The sequence below is a fragment of the Prionailurus bengalensis genome, chromosome E2 (assembly GCF_016509475.1).
Source record: "Prionailurus bengalensis isolate Pbe53 chromosome E2, Fcat_Pben_1.1_paternal_pri, whole genome shotgun sequence".
Lineage (NCBI taxonomy): Eukaryota > Metazoa > Chordata > Mammalia > Carnivora > Felidae > Prionailurus > Prionailurus bengalensis.
The window spans coordinates 7,894,198-7,915,473 of record NC_057352.1 but is presented as its reverse complement, the minus strand read 5'-3'; the positions used below and the strand labels follow the sequence as shown (position 1 = coordinate 7,915,473).

Here is a 21,276-nt window from a genome sequence, read left to right as displayed (position 1 = left end):
ACAGGGATGAGCGGAGGGCAAGTGGACCAGAAAAGGGATGACAGAGGGCAGGGGAGCCAGTTATGAGAGAAGAGAGATGGAGAAAGGAGGCTGGGGAGAGGTGGGGAGAGAGGTAGGGAAACAGAGAGGTAGGCTTGGAGAGAGGCAGACGCTGAAGAGGGCCGGAGGGCTGGGGAGATGGTGGAGAAACTAGCCGAGGAGTCCAGGGGGATGCAGGGAGAGAGGGGGAGAGAAGTGGGTGGGAAGAGGGCAGAGAAATCAAGGGAAAGAGTGGAGGAGAGATGGGGAGAGAAAGAGGACCGGGGAGGGAGAGAGGCGGGGAGAGGCAGAGTCCCGAGGAGATCTGGAGAGACAGAGGAAGACACGGGAAAGTGGCGGAGAAGGAACCGGGGCACACAGCATTTGGAACTCGTTGGGTTCCCAGAGGTTAGGGGAATCCACATTCCTGTGTGGTCTCAGCCTTCCAGTTCTTCCATGGTTTTCCCCCGGGGCTTCAAAGAGAAGAAGGAGGAGGCGGCCGTGGAGAGAAGGAGCTGGAGCGGGTGGGCGAGTCGGGGTTCTTCTCCCCATCCTCCTGAGACATGCCTCACCCGCCTTCCCAGGATGCAGCAACAGGTGGAGACCCTGTGCTCCTCCACCGCCGGCAACCCCAGCATGCACAGGGAGGCAGGTACTGAGCCTTGTGAGTGCGTGTGTGTGTGTGTGTGTGTGTGTGTGTGTGTGTGGAGGCAGGGGGGATTTCCTTCGTCCGTGCACTGTGTGGTAACATTGGCCTGCAGTGTGGCCTTAAGCGAGTCACTGGCCTACCAGAGAGCCATCCCAGACTCTGATGTTGACCAGATTCCTGGGTGGCACCCTTTGGCCCTTAGATCACATGTCTCATGAACCTTTGCGGTTCCCTGGCCGATGGTCTGGACCCAGAACTACATTTCCCATGAGCCTCTGGGGCCTTAACAACTCTTCTGAGGCTGTGGTCTCCCTAGGTGCTCTGCCCTGGTCCCTCGCGCTCCCCTTTTCTCCCTCACTGAGCTCAGCAGCTAACCCCAAAGCCACTCCTCCTCCGTCCTGCCCACCTTCAGTGGTCCCACTGCCAACATGGCCAGTGGGCTAGACCCCAGATACTGCCCACCCCCCACTTCCGCCCACAGCCTTTGGTCCCCAGCCCCATCTTCCTGCCCGCTCCCGTTGCCCCGTCTCCCTGCCTTTCCATCCCCACAGCCCCAGCTCAGGTCTTGTCCTCTTCCTCTTTCCCTACCTAACTCCCGGTCTCCAGTTTCTCTCCTCAAGCCCATCCCCCATTTGGCTCCTGGGGGGTCACCTGACTGCCAGCACTGACCCTGTCCCTCCTCTGCTCACACCCCCCTTTCCTTCTCCAACACTTCTGGGATGGAGTCCCAGCCCCTCAGCCTCAGACCCTGGGTGGTGGGCCACAAGCTGACAACTTCAGGCTCATGCTCCAGGGCTCCCTACTTGCCCCCTACACACGTCATTCACTCATTCATTCATTCATTCATTCATTCACTCAATCAATATGTATTGAGGATGCATTTGGCTCGCATGTAATAAAAATTGGACTTAGTGTAGAAGAAAGAATAGGAGAGCCACCATCACTCAAAAGGAAGCCTGGAAGTGGGGTGGGGTTTGGGTTTGGTGGAGTCAGCAGCTCAATGATGTCATTGAGAACCCAGCTTTTATTTCCCTGTGTTTTAGTCTGGGATGTGTCTCCCTTGCACACCAGCCTGCTTACCTCATGGCCACAAAATGGCTGCCACAGCTCCAGGCATCACTTGCAGAGGGTTGTCCGTCTTAAGAGCCCCCACATGATCCCTCCTCACGTCTTTTTGGCCAGCACTCAGTCACCCACTCACTCTTGTCTCAACCCCCGGCAAAAAGATTATCATGATTATTTCAGTCAGCGGTCCTCAACTCTGGCCCTACATAAGGTGGGAGGATTTAAAACCAAAACATCTATACCCAAACCCGCTTCAGATCCAACTTAACCAGAATCTCTAGGACTTGGGTCCTTGCACCCATAGTTTTTGAATGCTTGCCAGGTGATTACAACAAACGGTAAGAGTTGCAAGGCATTGGTTCAAACTGGATGGGATGCCTTCGGAGAAAGGAGAGTGGGGAGCCTCCCCTGAGCTGCGTGGACGAGGGATGGACACTTCTCAAACGGGGGGAAGAAGGATGGGAATGGCCGAGTGGGCGTCTTTTCCGGGCGTCAGCTACAAGAGCCTACTCTGTGCCACGTGCGCAGACATCCTCGTGGCAAAGCAGGTGCGTTTCTGTCCTCAGGTCTCTTTTAGTGTCTTTGAAGGCCTCTTTTCCTTTGGAGACCGCTGCCCCACATCATCTCTAATCTGGACTGAGGCACCCGCCTGACAAATATAATTTATGTTTGGCTCCAGAAAAGTTGAGTGGAACTGAGTTGACGAGTTGGCCAGTTTTGTAGATCAATATTTGTTCATGTCAGCTTTGTGGCTTTCTTGGTGGTACTTTGGGACGAGTGACACTTTTTAACTTACCAGGTTGGCATCGGCCGACAGAAAGCCGGTGGCGGGATGCCTGGGTGGCTCAGTCAGTGAAGCGTCTGACTCTTGATTTCAGCTCAGGTCATGATCACACAGTTTGTGAGATGGAGTCCCACGTAGAGCTCTGTGCTGACACGTAGCGCCTGCTTGGGATTCTCTCTCTCTCTCTCTCTCTCTCTCTCTCTCTCTCTCTCTCTGGCTCTCTGTCCCTACCCCACTCACACTCTCTCTGTCTCTCTCAAAATAAATAAATGAAAGAGAGAAAGAAAGAAAGAAAGAAAGAAACAAACAAACAAAGAAAAAGAAACAAAGCAAGCAAGCCTGTGGGTCCCAAGCGCTTTGCCTATGGTGCCTAATGAATGAAATGACCCAGCCTGTTCTCATGCAAAGAGGGTGGACATGAAATACACCATCTCACAAATAATTAATAATCTACAAATGAATAAGTGCTTCTTAGCTTGGGGCTGAAGAGAAGCCTGAGAAGTTCCTGTGGATGGCCATATTCTCTTGTGCTTAAAGACCTTAGCCCCTGGTGTTCCTCTGCATAGACGTCTTTTTCCTGCCATTTCTTTATTTGGCAAGCTCCTCCTTATCCCCAGGTCTTACTGTAGACATTACCTCCTCCGAGAAGCCTCCCCTGATTGCGCCTAGACTGGGCTTCCCTTTCACCTTGTGACATCGCCACCGTAGCTCGTATTGCCCTTTGCACTGACTGCTTCCCCCACCGGACTGGGACCTTTTGGAGGGTAGAGCACATTGTCTAGACGAGAGTGGAGGACAGACGGCAGACTGGGGAGACTGAGAACACAGAGTCTGGATCCGGACGCCTAGATTTTTATCCTGATTCTATCACTTATGGCTGCGTGACCTTGGGCAAGTCACGTAATCTTTCTACGCCTCCGTGTCATCAGAAAGTAGTCGTGAGGATGCAGTGGAAAACACTTTTGAAAGTGGTTGGTTTTTTATTTTATTATTTTTTTTAAAGTAAGCTCTATGCCCAATGCGGGGCTTGCACTCAAAACCCCGAGATCAAGAATCGCCATGCTCTCCCGACTGAACCAGCCAGATGCCCCGAGTGCTTGGCTTTTTAAAAGGGATTGTAAACATATATGGGGCGCCTGGCTGGCTCAGTTGGTTAGGCGCCCGACTCTTGGTTGCGGCTCCGGTCATGATCTCACGGTTCACGAGTTCAAGCCCCGCATCAGGCTCTGTGCTGACAGCGCAGAGCCTGCTTGGGATTCTCTTTCTCTCCCTCTCTCTCACTCTGCCCTTCCCCTGCTCTCTCTCTCTCTGTCTCTCAAAATAAATACATAAAATAAATAAATAAAAAGGTGTATAAACATATAGCTATTTTTTTTATTTTTTTTAATGTTTATTTATTTGTGAGACAGAGAGAGACAGAGCATGAACAGGGGAGGGTCGGAGAGAGGGAGACACAGAATCTGAAACAGGCTCCAGGCTCTGAGCTGTCAGCACAGAGCCCGACGCGGGGCTCGAACTCACGGACCGTGAGATCATGACCTGAGCCGAAGTCGGCCGCTTAACCGACTGAGCCACCCAGGCGCCCCTATTGTTGTTATTCCATGGATGGATCTGTAGGGATCGCGGTGTTGGAGGGGTCCTGGAGGGGAGGCCACTATAGCTTGGAGAAGTCAACAGGGGTTACCGCATGCAGGGCCTGCGCTTCTCAAAGGGGATCTTGCTAAAATGCAGATTCTGATCCCATAGGTCTGGGGTGGACCCCACAATCTGTGTCTCAAACAAGGTGCGGCTCCCCAGATCACGCACTGAGGCGCAAGTCCCCGCCTCGGGGAGGACTTTATTCTGAAGGCGAGAGGAAGCCGCTGGTGGTTTGTGAGCGAGGGGCGCTGAGATGGAAAGATCGTCCCAGCTGCCCTGCGCAAACAGATGGGAAGGTGGAGGATGGGGACCAGAGAAGGGGATTTCCGATGGTACAAGCTGAGCTATGTCAACACCCCGAAAGTCAAAGACCGCCAGGAGCATAGCTGTGACATAGCCGTGTGCTGGAGACAGCCTGTCCCTGCTCGCAAGAGCCGATTGTTAAGGTTCGCAAGCTGGTTGTTAAAACCGTGGGGAGCATGAAATTGGTCATGGTGGGTATATTGACAGCGTGAAAACTGGCAAATGCTACAATCTGTGTGTGTGTGAGAGAGACAGAGAGACAGAGAGACAGGGAGCGTGACATTAATGACACATTTGAGAGCGAGAAAGAGATTAATTAAACATTTACCAGCACACCACTGAGTTTATTGGCTTGTACCGAGGGAGTCCCTAACACACGGAATGCCCTAGGAGGGGCTGTTAGGTTAGGTGACTTTGGGAGCCCTCGGGGGAGCAGGCTTGGGATGCTGGCAGGAAGTGGAGGCAAGTCTGTGACGCAGGAGGAATGAACGGCGCTAACACCGTGGGCGGGAACGAAGCAGCATCAACTCTAAACCAAGCGGAGGCTCTTTGGTCATTTTGTGGTTCGGGCGGTGTTCATGTTCTGTCGTGTTGAGACGAGGCTCCGGAGTGGCCTTATTTTTATCTCGGCCTGCCCTGGTCACAGAGAGGCCTCGGCTGACGTTGGTGCTCCGTGAAATTGTTTATGGCCTGCAGGAGCGTGATCAGCGTCGCGACCTGCTCTCTGTTCGGCTGCCCCAACAAAGAGACACCCCCAAACGCAATGGCGTTAAGACGAGAGCGCGACAGGGGATCGGGCGGTCCCGCTTGCTGGGACATCCCAGCCGCATGAGATGACGCGGGGACCCGGGTTCCCGCCGCATTGTTGCTCTAGCCTCGCGGAAGCTGGCTTGTCGCTACGGTCACGCTTCCGTCCGAGGGAAGGGGCAGCGAGTCCAACACATGAGCCCAAAGTTGCACCCCTCCCTCCCCCAACACCGTCGGCGAGAACTCGCTCGCATGGCCACACGCGGCTGCAAGGGATGCTGGGAACTGATGTCTCTAGTTGGGCGGCTGTGTGCCGGGGAAAACCCGAAGACTGCAGAGGAAGGGGAAAACGGATTATGGGGGACAACTAGTGGTTGGCCACAAGAGAGACCAGTTAGTCGAGGGAGGGGTCGCCTAGAAGGGCCGATCGGCGGCTGTTGTCGGTCTGGTTGGCCTCAGGAGGCCGGTTCTGAGACGGTGAGAAAACCACACACCGGGTTCACATGGTGTTGGGGGTGCTGCGGAATGGGAAGCAAAACCGGGCGAGTCCCTCCCTCCCTCTTCCTCCTGCCTTGCAGGCCCTCTCTAGCGCCCCCTGTAGGCAGAGCCTAACGGGAACCCAGCAGTCGGAGCAGAGCAGGGGTTAGGAGAGTCCCCGCCTGGGGATCACGGACGGACGGAGTGGATGCAGTGGGGCGTGGCAGCTGAGAGTCAATAAATAGCTCGGTAACTGGCATAAGAGCCATTCGGAAATGGTACGGACAACACTCGGGGAAGCCCGCTGAAGCCAAATAACGTCTGAGGGGTGCGCAGGGCGGCTGACACCCGGTCTCCATCCCCAGGAGCCCTCCTTGTGGACATTGAGACCCTAGAGGAGACGCAGACTCGGAGCCTGGGCAGGCCTGTCAGATCCTCGTGAGTGGCCCCTGGTCTCATGACTTCTGATCTCAGCCCCCCCTGGGGGGCGATGACAGCCCCCTCGCTGACCGCCGAGGTCCCTGCCCGCTCGCTCTCTCCCCAGGAAGCAGTACCTGCGTCAGGTCATTGCAGAATACGAGGCGCTGGACCGAGAGCTACCATGCCTCCGGAGGTTTCCCACACCACCCGCTGCCCAGCCTCTCTGTCTGTGCATGGAGACCTCAGTGAGTGGCCCCCTGCCCCTGGGACCCCAGACCCCCAGTCTCTGCACAGCTTGGGTGGGACGATAGAAAGGGAACAGACTCAGAAATGAGGTGGGCAGGGCTTCAATCTAGGCTCTGCAGCTGGCCAGCTGTGGGCTCAGCACAGGACAGGTCGCTAAAAATTGATTATGAGTTTGTCAAAGGGTCAGACGTCACATTTGTGACCTGGGATTTGATGACCTGGGAGGGGCAGAGAGAGCGGGAGAACGAGGGGCAGACAAGGGCTGAGACTGAAAGGCAGGTGTCCTAGGGGCACCTGGGTGACTCGGTTGGTTAAGTGTCCGACTTCTGCTCAGGTCATGATCTCACGGTTTGTGAGTTCAAGCCCCGCGTTGGGCTCTATGCTGACAGCTCAGAGCCTGGAGCCTGTTCAGATTCTGTGTCTCCCTCTCTCTCTGCTTCTCCCCTGCTCACGCTCTGCCTCTCTCTCACTCTCTCAAAAATAAACATTAAAAATTTAAATTAAAAAAAAAAAACCAAACAGGGGCGCCTGGGTGGCGCAGTCGGTTAAGCCTCCGACTTCAGCCAGGTCACGATCTCGCGGTCCGAGAGTTTGAGCCCCGCGTCGGGCTCTGAGCTGATGGCTCAGAGCCTGGAGCCTGTTTCCGATTCTGGGTCTCCCTCTCTCTCTGCCCCTCCCCCGTTCATGCTCTGTCTCTCTCTGTCGCAAAAATAAATAAACGTTGAAAAAAAAAATTAAAAAAAAAAAACAAAAAAACAAAAAAACAAAGGAAGGCCAGTGACCTGCTAATCGATCCTATGCAATTCTGTTAAGTTTGCAAATACAGCAGAGACTCAAGATGAAACCCATGTCTTGGGCAGATTCGGTGAACCGGTCATTCCTGGTACAAATGCTTTGGCAATCGCTGCCATCGGTCAGCAGAGGTATCTGTTAGGTTCTCGCTCAAAAGTTACCTGAGAAGAGCTGACCTTAATGGGACGCTTCCCGTGTTTCAGGCACTGGTCTCAGACGCACTCCCTCAGGTGATCTGTGTGACTTTACCCCAACACAGAGATTGTTGTCCTTGTTCTAGGAGCTCATTCCGAGCCCATCCCTCCTCTTCTTTGTGGCTTTGGACAGGGGACCCCACCTCCTCCTCACATACATGGCACAGCTTGCCTTCCTGGAGGTGACCGATGTCATGATGTCACCCTATTCTCTCAGCAATTTTATATGTTCTGATGATGGGATATCACCTTCTGGATGGTAATCTCACGCTAAAAATGTGGTTAGTGATCAATATGTTTCTGAATGACAAGTCAAACCCCCTATGACCCTTATTGTTATTATTATTATTTTTTGCAACCGGACATTCCTTAAAATGCTGATAGGAACATAAACGGAAACGTGTACAACTTAAATCCTTGCGGGATCTTTAAGAGCCGCTAAAAGTCTGCTCTCCGGCGCAGGTTGCTGGAAAAGTTTTTGGTAGATTGGTAAAGTTGACCAAACTGGCGAATTATTTAAGCCAACTGCTCATTGACTACTGGCAAATCCGCCTGGTGAGAACTGATATTTTTGGAGAAAGACCTAGAATGACAGTTGATGCTTTTCTACCTGAGAGATGCCTGTTCTCCCGGGTCTGACTAGAGCGATAGGCTCCCGAGATAGAGTGTGAAGCTTGCCCCTCAAATGTCACCGGGGACTCTGGCAGGTTCTACAGGTGGGTCTAAGGTGGGGGCTTCCGGAACCTTGCTGCCCACGAGTGTCACATGCTGAGGCGCTCTCTCCTGACTCCTCCAGCCACAGGAGGACTTTACCCATCTGGAGGTGCTGGAGGCTCTGGAGGCCGAGTTACCCGGAGCCATGGAGAGCGGGCGCGTGGCCAGTATCCGTTTTGAAAATACGAACGTCATCTGTGGGACGGCGGGGTGCCGGGACAGGTGAGTTTGTGGCGGATCCCAGGCTGGGAGCGACCGGGAAGGGCCTGGCGGCGGGGAGCAGGTTGCGCGGCCTGGAGTGGAGGTGGTGAGGGGTATGGCCTAGGGAGGTGGAGGGAGGGGCGGAGCCAGAGCCAAGGCGCCGAGTCCCACTCGGGGCCGGGAAGGGAAGGAGAGCGGGACTGAGTCTGGAAGCACCGGATTTGGGTGCGGCTGGTGGGGAAAGTGCGGGACGACGGGGCAGAGTGTGAGAACCGGGAAGGGGCGGAGCCGAGAGTGAGCGCAGGGCGGGGGCAGGGCCAGGTGAGATCAGAGAGCAGGTGGGATCTGGAGTGAGGAAATGGACTTCGAGGGACCCACGTGGTGACCTGGACGGATAAAACCGAGGCGTGGGGTCGGAGCCTGGGAAGGCGGCTATGAGGGGGCGGAGCCTGGGCCGAGCACATTGAAAGAGTGGGGCCAGGAGTGATCGGGTGGGTAAGGGACCTGGAGGGTCGGGTTGGGGGCGGGACCGGGAGAAACCTAAATCTGGGGACGCGCCTGAGACTCACTGAGGGGGCGGGACTGGACAAAGAAAGGGGCGGGCCCTGGAGCGGCGGTTCGAAAAGACGGGGAGCCTCGACAGACGACGACCAGGGGACAGAATTAGATTGAGAGAAGACGGGACCTAGAACGACCCATGCGAGGGTCGAAGTCCGGGTGGACCTCGGCGAGAGGTCAGGGCTGTCGAGGGGTTTCGGGACAGAGTGACGGGATGAGGAACCCGAGTGGGTAAAGGAACAGGGACCAGGCAGGGACCACCGGCGATTCCCTTCGGTCTCCGCCCCGTCCCTGTCCTCTTGGCCCCACCCCTCGCAGGTGGCTCATCACGGTCGCGGACTTCCAGACTCGCTCGCGTCTGCTGCGCTGCGGCCTCCGCCTCCGCGGGCTCGAGCACCCGCTGGTGCGCCACGACGAGCTGCTGCTGGCCGATTACCGCCTGCACCTGCGCCGCTCCCTGGTCCGGCGGCGCATGCTCGAGGCCCTGGGGGCGGAGCCGACCGCGGAAGTCTAACGCTCGGGGGGCGGGCCCCGGCTGCGCTTGCACGCCGCCCAGCTGGCTCGGGCTACCCACCCGGAACCCCCGAGGGTAGGGGGCGTTGCCTCCCCAGGAAGGAGGCGGGGCCGGCTCGAGGGGGGTGGATACTGTGAGTTTAATTATAAAGAATGACCTGGTACAAAAGCCATTTCTCTCTGCAAAATCTTGGTGGGGAGTCAGGGCGAGGGAGGTGACGGGGGGGGGGGTAGGGATGAACCCCCGTAATATAATCCCGCCTCCCTCATCTTCCCCCAGTCCCTGCAAACGGACGCCTGGCTCCCGATCCCTTGAGGGATGAACTGAGAGGCTCGCGAGAGGGAAGACCCGGGTGGGCGCCGGGGGCTTTCAACCCATGCCAATCCCTGTCTCAGCGAGAACCTGACGTCCTCATCCTCCCCCCTCCTTTTTTCTTCTCCCACCCCCCTTGGAAGACAATTCTCGGGCTTTTATTTCAGGTTTTTTTTCTGGATTTTTTTTTGTTGTTGTTGTTGTTGTGTGTGTGTGTTCTAGGGTGTTTTTTTTTTTTTGTATTTTGTATTTTCATTATTGTTCCTCTTTTTGCTTTATCCTCTCCACCCCGCGCTGCCCCATCCAGTCCCTTCCCCACCCCCCACCCCGACCTCTCCTCCCCCCTCCCCACCCCCTACACCCTCCCCAACCCCGCGGCACCCATCCAGAATGAACAAGCCCTTGATAGACGGGCGCCGCGCAGGCCCCCTGCGGACGGGGGGCATCCGACAAGGGGGAGGGGGCGGGTAGGGGCCCAGCGCGACCTCTGCCCCCCTCCTTGCCATCCCTCCCCCCTCCCACGACCCTCCCACATGGTTCCCCGCAGATCCCTGACGTGGTGAGGGGAGAGGGCTGCAAGCACCCTCCCCCCATGGACGGAGCGCCCCCCCCGGGGGGTAGGGGGCAGCAGAGGGGGAATGGGCTTGGGGAAAGGAGGGGGAGCTCCCTTCTTTGGCAGCTGAACATGGGGGGGACCTGAGGGCGATGCCCTCCCCCCTTCACCCACAGTAGGAGAGGGGGCTTCTCAGGGGAAGGGGTGGCTTAAAGTTCCCAAGCCCCAGGAATAAAGGGAGTGGGGGTGGGGGAGCGTGCAGGAAGGAACAGCCATGCTGGAGGGAGAGGGAGTTTCTCTGAGAGAAGGAAAGGTTGGGGGGGGGGGGTCTTCGTGCAAAATGGATGGAGAGATGGTCCAGGAAGAACTAGGAAGAGCGAGACGAGAGAGGGTGTGCAAGAAGTCACAGACTGGAGCAGGGAGAAGAGGAAGAATGGAGGCCACAGTGAGCAACAAGGGGGCTTGCCTAGGGTCTTCTCTGGCCAGAAGGAGAAAGGAGTGTGGAGAGGCAAGAAAATAGGCAGGGTCAGAAGGTCTGCACGAGCTGTTCCTCCACAGGAACGAGAAGTAAGGATGCTCGGAAAAGCGGGGATAGCCCAGCCCCAGAGTGTGCGGGCGGAGACACGTGTGCAGAAGGAGAGAGGTGGTAGGGTTCCCCCGGGGAGATGGAAGAAGTCACCCAGGAGCCGGCGAGGACAAGCAGACATTCGAGAATGAGTGTGCAGCAAAGCCACGGCGTGCAGGAACATTGTCAGAGGAAGGACCCGGCTTCGCGAGGGCAGTGAGAGCGCTGCAGAGGCTGTGTGCAAGAGTGAGGGTGGGAGAAAGTGCACAGAAGAGAGTGAAGCAGGACAGAGATCTGGAAAAGGAGGGTGCAAGGGAACGGGGCGGGGGGCGGGGGCTGGCTGGCGAAGAGGAAGGGAGTGAGCATTTGAAAGACAAGCAGTTCCTGGGGGGGGGGGCAGGTGTACGAGATGTGCAAGAAATGACGGTGTGAGCAGGGGGGGGCAGGGAGGTGCAGGGGAGTGTCCCTGCAACAGGGACAGGCAGGTCGAGTAGAAATGTGGGGGTTCAAGAAGGGGCTAATGCTTAAAGAGAATGGATGGAAGCGTGTCAGGAAAAGTGCATGGGATAGCAAGTGTGCAAAAGCTGAACAAAGGCAGGTGTGCTCCGGAGAATAAGTATGCGTGCACAGAGTGTGGGAGGGGGTGGGGGAAGGGGTGTCCCAAGTGTGTCTGCAGCAAGGGTTTAGAGATTTTCAGAAGTGAGGTGTGCACGGGAGGGCACCAAGGACAAGAGTCTGAGAGAGTAAAGGTATGGAATGTGGCAGAAGAGAAGAAATGCAATGTGGGCTAGGGAAAGGGGGGGGGGTGGGTGTTTGAGCGCTGAGAGGGCCTCGCGAGCCGGAAGCGAAGGCGGAGTGTGCAAGACAGCGAGAGGGCAAATTTGTGCAAAATTGTAGCCCGGGGAGAAGAGAGAGGCAAGCAGGCGTGCAAAGGGGCGTGCAAGAGGCCGGGGTGGGGGGCTGCTGTGTGTGTGTGCTGGGGAGGGGGGAGGGTGGGGAGAGCCCAGGGGCCTGGAGAGGGGGGGAAGGGTTGTTAGAGGAGCGGCAGGTGGTGGAATCTGAGGGCACCCCCTTCCCCTGCGGCCGGGGACAAACCCCATCCAATCAGGCTCAGGGCTGACCCCCTATGGCTCTGTCTGTTCCCCCTCCCCAGAACCGACCCTTCCCTCCTTCTCCATCCCCCTCTGCGATTTCCTCCATCACCACCCCCCCCCCCTTGCTCCCTGCTTCACACACAGTCTTGTGTCAGCTGCCCCCTCCTGTGAGGTGCAAATGTCTGGCCGGGGATCTGGCCACCCGGTGACCTCCGGCCTTGGGAGACGAGGGCAGGGCAGGGCGCAGTTCTAGCAGAGTCCCTGGCCCAGGGGGAGATAATGACGGTCAGGGGTCAGAGGTCAAGAGGCCAGTAGGCTCAAGGGTTCTGTGGACGGGCTGGTCCGTCCAGGCCAGCCATCACCTCTCCAGGAAAAATTTGAGAGCCCGGTCGATGTTCATGCGGTGGCCCACCCTGGTCACGCCCAGATCGACGTAATCCTCCTTGGTCAAGGCGGGCAGATGGGAGCCATCGATCTCGTGGTCCAGGAACTGTGCTCGGTGCTCAGCCAAGCCCAGCCACTCGAGCCAATCAGCCACGTCGAACTTGGTCCAGAACCCCAGAGGTTTAGCGCCGAAGGGCTTGTCCGGGGGCAGCGAAAGCAGGCGGGTTGGTGAGAGGGAGCGGGAGGCCCCTGACAAGGCTCCACCAAGCCCCCGGACATCCCGGGGTGTGGCGGCACAAAGACGGGGGCGAAAGGGTCAGCGGAGCCTCCTGCCCCTCCGGTTGGGGAGCCACGGATGTCAAAGAGGCCCGGGTACAAGGGTCCAGAAGGCAGGATGGGCAGGGACGAGGGCCTGGGCGCAGGGCTGACCTTGTGCTCCGAGGCGGGCAGCAGTGAGGGGCTGGGGGCCCGGCGGAGCAGAGGCGGCCGCATCTCGAACTCCACGCCCTGGAGGTGGCGGGTGGACGTGGAGGAGGAGGCTGAGGGTGACGTGGCCCCCGGAGCTGCAGCGGCGGAAGGGGAGACCCCAGTTCCCGTGGGGAGTGGCGGCAGAGGTGGTTTGGGCCAGTTCTGAAACAGGCTGCTGACGGGTTTGGAGAGGAGCGAGGGCTGGGAGTCTTCGGAGAGTCTGGAATGTGACAAGGGGGCAGGGGTGGAGGCAGGGGGTTTGGAGGGCAGTGGCGGGGTGAGAAAGAGGCAGGGGTCAAGACACAGGGGAGAGAAGAAGAGACACCGGAGCCAGGGCGGAGAGATGGGAAGAGATAGAAGGGGCGACGGGGGCAAGACAGATGGCAGGACAGAAGTGAGGGAGAGAAGAACGAGAGGTCAGGGAGAGGGTGACAGTCAAGAGAGATGAAAGAAAAAGAGACATTAAGTGCTAATAATAATAATCGCCACCACTCACTGATGCTCACGTGTGTCAGGCATTGTTCCAAGTGCTTTACAGATCGCATCTCAGTTTATTCCCCAGGACAACCCTGATGCAGGTTACTATTATTATCAACAGCACAGAGAGGTTAAGCAACTTGCCTAAGGACACACAGCCAGGAAGTGGCAGAGCCCGGTTATATGGCACCGAAGTCTGAGCTCTTAACCACTACTCTATACTGCCTTTTGGGGGTATGGCCAGTCACAGCAGAGTGGAAGACAGGGAGACGGTGAGAGGGGAACAAAAAGAAGGTGAGCGTTCAGGGGAGAGAGATGGAAGGGGACAGGGGACAGAGAAAGGGGGGGAGAGATGAGGAGAGGGAGATGAAAGAGAGAAGAAACAAGGGGAGAAAAAGGTTCCCCTCATCCCTTTCGCTCCCTTCGGGGACAGTCCTGCCTCAGGGCCTTTGAACTGGCCTAGCTCGCTTCCCCCCAGGTGGCCATGTGATCTGCTCCCTCCCGTCCTCTAGTTTCTGTTCTTCTAGCTGGTTATTTGAGAGGCCTTCTCTAACCATCCCCCATCCCTGCCTCCTGGGGGGGGCAAGGGACAAGCTCCCTGCGGGCCAGGCTCCACCTGTCCTGTCCACTGTGGGGTCCCCGTCACCCAGAAGGGCACCCAGCACATACAGCAGGTGATAGTCAGTGAGGCACCTGTCGACTAAATAGAGCGTCCTCTCCTCTACCCGGAATACTTAAAAAGAATCAACAGGTTGCCCTGGGATCTCAAAGGCCTGGTAAAACCACATTCAACCATCGCCAAAAGGGCATCGGACCCTCAGAGTTCGAGTGAGCTCTGCAGATGGACAAGGGCAAGGGTTGGATTAAGAAACCTCTCGTCACTCCCTCCGTGGGCCCGATTCAGGAATGTGACTCCACTTTCCCCAAGACTAGGAGCTCCCAGGGACGAACTGAGCTCATTAGCTCGAACGAGCTCGAACTCGGTGGTGATCCTAGCTAAGCTAGCTGCCTTGGGAAACTTGCGCACGATCCCGCAGTTGTCCGGTTTTACTCGCTGGGCTCTGGTGAGAGGCCCCTCCCCTCCCCCCTCTCGTGTTCTAACCACAGCCCACAAGCAATCGTCTCAAAAACCCTTTTAGGTGGGTACTCTCCCGTCCCCCTTCTAGGGAGGGGTGGACGCCTTTGCCTAAGGTCACGCAGTTGGGAGTCGGGGGCTGAGACCCAAGCCCAAGAAGCCCGGCTCCAGGACCACACTCCAAACACGCTGCCCCCTAAAAGCATCTTATTTTGAGCCGCACCGGGTTCAAGGGACTCGAAGACTTCAGGGACTGTCAGAACTGACAACCCACCATGATAACGAGACATCGGCAAGTCGTGCTCTGGTCTCTTTTGTCAGTAACTTTTTTTGTTCCTCATGGGATGTGGGTTGCCACGGTGATGGGAAGAGACCACAAAAGCTCCTGAGATAAAGTATCTGTGAAAGCATGCTTCTCTGGGGACAGACTTCGGCAAGCCAGCCTGGTTTCTGTGTTCTCTCTGCCACCTGGGACCCTCAAAGGACACAGCTAGGGGGAAGGGAGACCCTGCTGCCCACAGCATCGGCCCCGTTGGCCTCCGTCACCAACCAGCAGCCCCCCCCCCCCTGCCCCCCTGCTCACCTCTGCCGCTGCAGGGAAGAGGTCCTCTCGGGGACGTAGCTGGCTCCCCCGTGGTGGCTGTCCCCGCTTCCCCCGCTGCCTCCCCGGGCCCAGGGCAGAGCGCCACCAGCTGCCGAGGAGCCCCCAAATTGCTGAAGCTTGGAGCTGAGTTCACTGATGATGCTGGCTTTTACTGTGGCCAAGGCTGAGGCCTGAGGCTGGGCCAAGGGCCCGGGCAGGGGTGGTGGCGGTGGGCCCGGGCCCTCCTCCCAGGGCAGCAGCTTCCGAGGCAGAGAGGAGGCTGATGGCAAGGGCACGGGTGGGCCTTCTGGCTCTATAGCCACCGGACCCCCGGCCATACCCGCCGATGAGGGTCCTGTGCAACCGCTCAGGGCCAGCAGCCCATCCGTTCCAGCCCCCGTCACGGAGACTGTGGGGCTGGTGGGAGTGACAGGGTCCCGGAGTCCCCCACTAGGGCCGGGCCGCAGGCCTCCGCTGGTCCCCAGAGCCCGGCCCCGGAGCTTGGAAGGAGTCATGAGCTGCGGGGGGTACGGTGGCCCGGGAGCACCACTCCCCCCGAAGGCTTGGCCGTCCAGGTAGGCCACATACGTGTCCAGGAGCTCCGGCCCACTGGCCACACCGGCCCCGCCGCCACCGCCGCCGCCGCCTCCGGCGCTGCCACCGCCTTCGGCAGACAGGCTGCTCAGTGTGGACGCGCTGCTGATGGTCTCCAGCGGGTGGTCACTGCTGCTCCGACTGTCCACCTCCTCGATACCAGAATCCGTGCCAGGCGGCGGGTCGGGGCCAGGCTGTGGGGCCGGGGGAGCCGGGGCGGCCGGGGCCGGCGGGCCTGGCGGAGGGGGGTCCCCGGGAGCCACGGGGGCCCCCTGGGTCAGTGTGGCCACCTCGCTGTCATAGGAAGTCAGGCTGGACGCCGTGGAGTCCAGGGTGGGAGGCGCGGCGGCCACGGCGGGCGGCGGCACGGGGGGCAACGGGGTGGTTGGGGTGGGGGGGTCCGGCAGCGGGTGCGGAGGCCCGGGTGTGAGCGGCGACTCTGGCTTCTCGAAGCTGTTGGAGAACTCCAGAGGCGGGGGCAGCGGTTCCACAAAGAGGAATTCGCCGTCTTCCACGTCCACCGAGGGAGCGGGGGGCGGCAGGACCAGCAGGGGGAGCCCGTTCTCTTCGCCGCCCCGCGGGGAGGTGGGCGAGGGCGGTACGGACCGGCGCGGGCTGGGAGGCGGGACCCCCGGCCCGTCCTCCGAGGGGGGCCCCCTTCCGCCCGCGCCGCCGGCTCTGGGCTGGCAGTTCTCGAGGAACCGCACGTGGAGGGGCAGCCGTTCCGGCTCCTCGGGGGCCCCCGACCTCCACGCCTTGCTCACCCCGGGGTGCGGGGCCGGGGGCTCGGGCCCCAGCTGCAGGAGGAGGGGCCCGACCCCGGGAGCTGTGGGGGGCAAGCGGTGCAGCAAGGAGCGTCGGGCCGCTGGAGGGCTGGCCGGAAGGGACTTCTCCTGGCTGCCCAGCCCTGCCCGGTACCCCAGCTCCCGGCGGGCGGGGTCCGGCGGTGAGGCCCCCCAGAGACGCAGCACCGGCTCGTGGTGGGCGTGGGGCGAGTGGTGGTGCGGGGTGGGCGGCGGCGCCTCGTAGCGGGGCGATGGGGGCCTTGGAGGGGGCTGGGGGGGCCCGCCGCCCTCCGAGGACTCCTTCAGCGCCCGCTCTCGGGCGGCCAGGGCCAGCCCGAGCGGGGAGGCTGGGTCCAGGGCCTTGCCGGTCAGCGGGTGGACCAGGGGTCGGGGCGGCAGGAAGCTGGTGAAGGCGCTGCTGCCCCCGCTGCCCGCGTAGGCTCGGCCCCCGGCCCCGTAGCCCCCGTACCCGACGCCGCTCCCCGCGCCGGCGGACTCCAGCCGGAGGTAGGGCTCGGCGGAGAACATGCCCTCGTCGATGGATTTGGAGTGGCGCAGCCGGGGGCCCGGGGGCGCCCCGGGGCCCAGCCCGCCGTCGCCGCCGTCCTCGTCCCCCGCGTCGGTGGAGAGGAAGAGCGTGGACCGCCGGCGGGCTTCGTTCTGCCAGCCGCCTTCCCTCCGCGCCGCGCCCACCAGGGCCGCTCCGAACTGGCTGGTGAAGTCGAGGGTGGCCGGGCCGCTGGGCGAGCTGGGGGTGGGCACCGGCGAGGGCGACGGCGGCACCGGCGACATGGCCGGGGCGGGGCTGGGCGCCGAGGAGCCCCCGCCCCCGCCGGCCCCGCCGCCGCCGCCCCCGCCCCCGCCGCCGCCGCCGCCGCCGCCCGCGGCTTCGGGCTGGGTCGGGGGCTCCGCCTCGGTGCTGCTGCCCTGGCTGCTTCGGCCGCTGCTACTGGTGGACGGAGCCTTGATGATGATGGTGGGGATGGGGATGGAGTTCTTCTCTGAGGGCGCGGCCGCGGCGGGCGGCGGCTGCGGGGACGCCGGGGACGTGGGCGAGGGGGCGGGCGGGAGGCCGCCGCCCTTCTGGGGCTCGCCTTCGACCTTGGTCTGCTTGACCAGGGGCCCCTTGCGCCCGCGGCCCGAGCGGGCTGGCACGTACATGGCCGCGCTGGCCGCCCGGGGGGGCAGCTGGAAGTAGCGCAGGGCCGGGGCCTGGGAGGAGCCGATGCCCCCGCCCCCGCCGCCGTGGTGCGACGGGGACGGCGCCCCCGGGGTGGGGCCGGGCCCGCCACCCCGCCAGCCGCGCAGGCTGGGCTGCGGCCCCAGGGCCAGTCGGGGTGGGGGGTCGTCGGGAGAGCCGCCCGTCTCCATCTCCGGGGGATGAGGGGGGTGGGCGTGGTGGTGGTGAGGCTGGGGGGGCGGGGCGTGATGGTGGTGGTGGTGGGGCGGGTGGTGGTGGGCGGGGGGCAGGGGCCCGCTGTGGTACAGGCTCTTCTCGCGGCCCCCTACGCGCGTGTCGGGAGGGGAGGGCCCATCGAAGGACGCAGGGGAAGAGGAGGGGAGGGGGCCACCCGAACTGGGGTTGAAGGGCCCTCCTCTGGGGGATGGGGTGAGGCGGCCAGAGGAGGAGGGGGCCGGAGGTGTGCTGTAGGGGGGCTCCGGTGGGGACGTGGTGGGCGGCGGAGGGATGTCCTCCGAGCCAGGCACAGACAGGCTGCGGCTGAACTTCATGGCTGGGGGTGCTAGGTAGGGTCTGTCATCTTCTGCAGCCCCTGGGAAGACACAAGGGATCCAGGAGAGTGGGGGGAGGGGGTCACAGGGCTGCTAAAACCGTAGTCGCAGTATTAACGAAACCATTAAGAAGGAGAAGAAGAATGACGATAAATACGACGACCCTTAGCAAGCCTACGCTGAGACCCTCACGCAAGGATTAGTCCAGAGCTTCCCCAGGTGCGACAAATGCGCTCGACCACACAGGTTGCGCATCGCACGACAGCAACCGGCAGAGGGAGCGAGGGGGTCGGGGTGGGGCGCAATTCAGCTGGACTTCCGCCCCGTGCCAGGAGGGGGCGCCTTTTTCCAACTCGCACGGAGGCACGTTGAGCGCCAGGGGTGGCTGGGGGTGAGCAAAAGTGGCTGGAGGCGAGGGGGAGAGAGGTACCATGTCCGCGCGCGTCGCCGTAGGTTTCTTTTCATGGAGACGCAGAAAGGAAATGCCATTAGCACATCAAACCTGCGATTTCACAGGCGGAACGGCTTAGGGTGAGGCTAACGTTTAGGAGGCAGAGCCGCCTTAGAGGTAAGCAGTGCTGGGTGGATTTAGAGGGCGTCGAGATTAGGTACATGATGGGACACAAACGCAAGACTCGCACGGGTGGACTGTGGACGCTGGAAGGAGGAGAAAAGCTTAGACCCAGTTGGCAAAAGGCCTCAGAGTGGATGGGGAGAGCAAAGACTTTTGCCTACTCATCACTGCCAGGGCTCAGGCTTTGACCGTGTCCTCACCTCTGACTACTCTCTCTCCCCTGGGGTCATCTCAAGCCGCGTCCTGGATCATTAACTCCCTCTCTGCTGAAGACGCCTGTGTCTGTCCTGGGGCTCAGTCCTCTCCCCTGAGCTCCAGGCTCCTATATCCAAATGCCACATCTACTCGGATGTCCCGCTGGCATCTGAGACTTAGCAGGCCCCCGACTGTACCCCTGATCTCTTCTGACCCCATAGTCTCCCCCATCGGAGCACATGGTGGCTCAATCCTACCTCAGGACCTTTGTCCCGGCCGTTCCCGCTACCTGGAATGCCTTACTGCCTTATACCCACGTGGCTCTCCCCTTCATTTCCATGTCTTAAAGATTTTTTTTTAATGTTTATTTAATTTAGAGGGAGAGAGTGAGGGGGGCAGAGAGAGGAGGAACGAGGATCCGGAGAAGGCTCCGCACTGTCAGCACAGAGCCTGATGCGGGGCTCCAACTCACGAACCGTGAAATCATGATGTGAGCCGAAGTCGGATGCTCAACCGACCGAGCCACCCAGGTGCCCTTCATTTCCATGCTTTGGCTCAAACCTGCCTCCCAGAACTCCTGACTTCTCTTGTTCTGCTGTTCCTCCCCCCGCACCACCCCCCAGAGAACTTAACACTGTGAACATACTATATCATTGTCTTGTTTCTTAACCTTATAAGCCAATATCTGTCTTCCCCAGCTGGAAGGAAAACTCCACGAGGACAGGACCTTTTGGTCTGTTTTGTTCACTGCCATGTATCACCAGCAGTCTAGGACATATGGTAGGGGGTCAATAAATATTTGTAGAATGGATGGATGGATGGATGGATGAAGTCAGATATGAGAAGACACCAGGGTCTGTGGTGGGGGCTTCAACCCACTGCATCCAGGCGGGAACAGTAAGGTGCCCGTTTTCTAGAGGCAGAACCCAAGGCCCAGAGAGGTGAAGCTCCCTGCCCCAGGTCACACAGCTAGGAGGGACAAAAGCCAGGATCCAAACGCACATTTGCCCAAACAACAAAGCCTGAGCTCTTTGCCCAACTCAACGGAACCGTGGTCACGTACGGAAGGAGGAAAGAACATTTCAAAGCCCCATTCATTTTTCCCGTAAACTGTCACCCTCCCCAGCCTCCCCCTCCCCCGCTGGCATCCATTATACCCCCCCTTCTGGGTGACATACCGATAGATTTTTGCCGGAGCATAAGCCCGGGTCCTGGAGGCAGGTAAGAAGGACGTTCATAACTTGGCTGGGAGCGGTGATGCGGATCGAAGCTTGACTTCGGGGTCGCAGTCGGGGAGGAAAGACAACAGAGAAGGATGAGTCTGGGTGTGAAGTCTCACGGCTTCACCGCACAGCTAGCCCCCATACCTTCTCCAAGCCTCTGCAGGGAGGGTAAGAGGCGCCGAGGAGGCAAAAGGGAATTCTGGCGAAGGGAAGGGTTTCTGAGTTTGGGCAGCGGGGAGAAAGAAAGGAAAAGATAGCAGATTCTCAGTCCACCCAGATCACCAATCTGGGTGTTTTCTCCATTCCTGCTGTCAGCCCCTCCCCAAGTCCAAGTCCCCACCGTTCCTCGCCTACATGGGCCGCAGTAGCTTCTTTTGTCATCCTGCTGCCACCCGTGTCCCCATCACCTCTTTCTGTTCTGCTTTCCATGCAAGAGGCAGAGGGATCTTTCAAAAAGAAATCCAGGTCATGTCATTGCCCTGCTTAAAATCCTACAGCAGCATCCCCCCCCCCCCCCGGCCCCACCATCAGTTAGGAGGGGATCGGAATCCCCCGCTCTGGTCTACAGGGTCATCTGTGGTAGACACTGTTGGTGTGCACCCAGATCCCCCTGGCTGAGGTGCCGTGACCATCCCCAGCTGCTGTGTCACCTGCCTGGGCTCTCAGCTGCTGCCCCTCGCTCTGAAATATGGCCCTCCTCCAGAGGAGCTGGTGAGCCCAAGTAGTCACATCCCCTTAGCTCTGGGAGCGGCCTGCAGCCAAGGACTGGCTGACACGGAGGTCCAAGGCAGGCCTGACTCCCCGTGCCATGCACGTACCAAAGCTCTGGTAGAAATCGGGCTGAAGGGGACTCCAGCGGGGACCGGGTTTGCTGACCTCCACAGCCCATCCTGCCTTCCTCACAATTTTCCCCTTAGGATGCTGGAGGCGCAGACATCCCTATGTCAGGCTTCGACTGTGGGAGACCCAGGTACCCAGGACAATCTGGCCCCACCTGCATCTCCTGCCTCCTTACTCTGGTCCCACCGTGGCCACCCGGCCTGCCCCTCCAATGGCCCAAACCCCATCCCCGCTTTAGAACACGTGCAAGTCCTGGGTTTTTGTCTCTGCCACGGTTTCCTCCTCATCGCCACACGTTCCTTTCCATCTTCACGTTCTCCACTCAAACGTCTCCCTCCCAGTCCCCGTCCACTGCGTCTCCCTGTCCTGTTGTCCTTCTGGCGCTTATCCTCGTCTGAAAGGATTTGTTTACTTGCTTACTTTCCGTCTCCCTGCCTAGAATGTCAGCTCCCAGAAGGCACCACAGGTACAGAATCCGGGACCCAGGATACCTTCAGGGAAAA

General features: G+C 59.7%; 2 protein-coding genes across 2 annotated transcripts in view; one reads left to right on the top strand and one right to left on the bottom strand.

The window, feature by feature from the left end:
• Window positions 1-293: 293 nt before the first annotated feature.
• On the top strand, window positions 294-9,556 carry CE2H19orf81 (chromosome E2 C19orf81 homolog). Its single transcript, XM_043598417.1, has 5 exons — window positions 294-670; window positions 6,047-6,119; window positions 6,226-6,346; window positions 8,130-8,269; window positions 9,125-9,556. Exons 1-5 carry the CDS (start codon window positions 475-477, stop codon window positions 9,318-9,320), a joined length of 726 nt encoding a protein of 241 aa, XP_043454352.1. The 5' UTR covers window positions 294-474; the 3' UTR covers window positions 9,321-9,556.
• Window positions 9,557-10,153: 597 nt separating this feature from the next.
• The window catches only part of SHANK1 (SH3 and multiple ankyrin repeat domains 1), a 45,605-nt gene continuing 34,482 nt past the window's right edge, over window positions 10,154-21,276 (bottom strand). The window contains 4 exon segments of the mRNA XM_043598416.1: window positions 10,154-12,495; window positions 12,498-12,916; window positions 14,832-17,982; window positions 19,889-19,985. Coding sequence (XP_043454351.1) covers window positions 12,203-12,495; window positions 12,498-12,916; window positions 14,832-17,982; window positions 19,889-19,985 — 3,960 coding nt within the window. The 3' untranslated portion in view covers window positions 10,154-12,202.

Bases quoted from the DNA above. Each gene is read 5' to 3' on its own strand.
- CE2H19orf81 (XM_043598417.1), top strand. From the start codon at position 475: ATGGTTTTCCCCCGGGGCTTCAAAGAGAAGAAGGAGGAGGCGGCCGTG. The intron at 671-6,046 runs GTACTGAGCCTT...CTCCATCCCCAG, and splicing joins CAGCATGCACAGGGAGGCAG to GAGCCCTCCTTGTGGACATT. The intron at 6,120-6,225 runs GTGAGTGGCCCC...CTCTCTCCCCAG, and splicing joins GGCAGGCCTGTCAGATCCTC to GAAGCAGTACCTGCGTCAGG.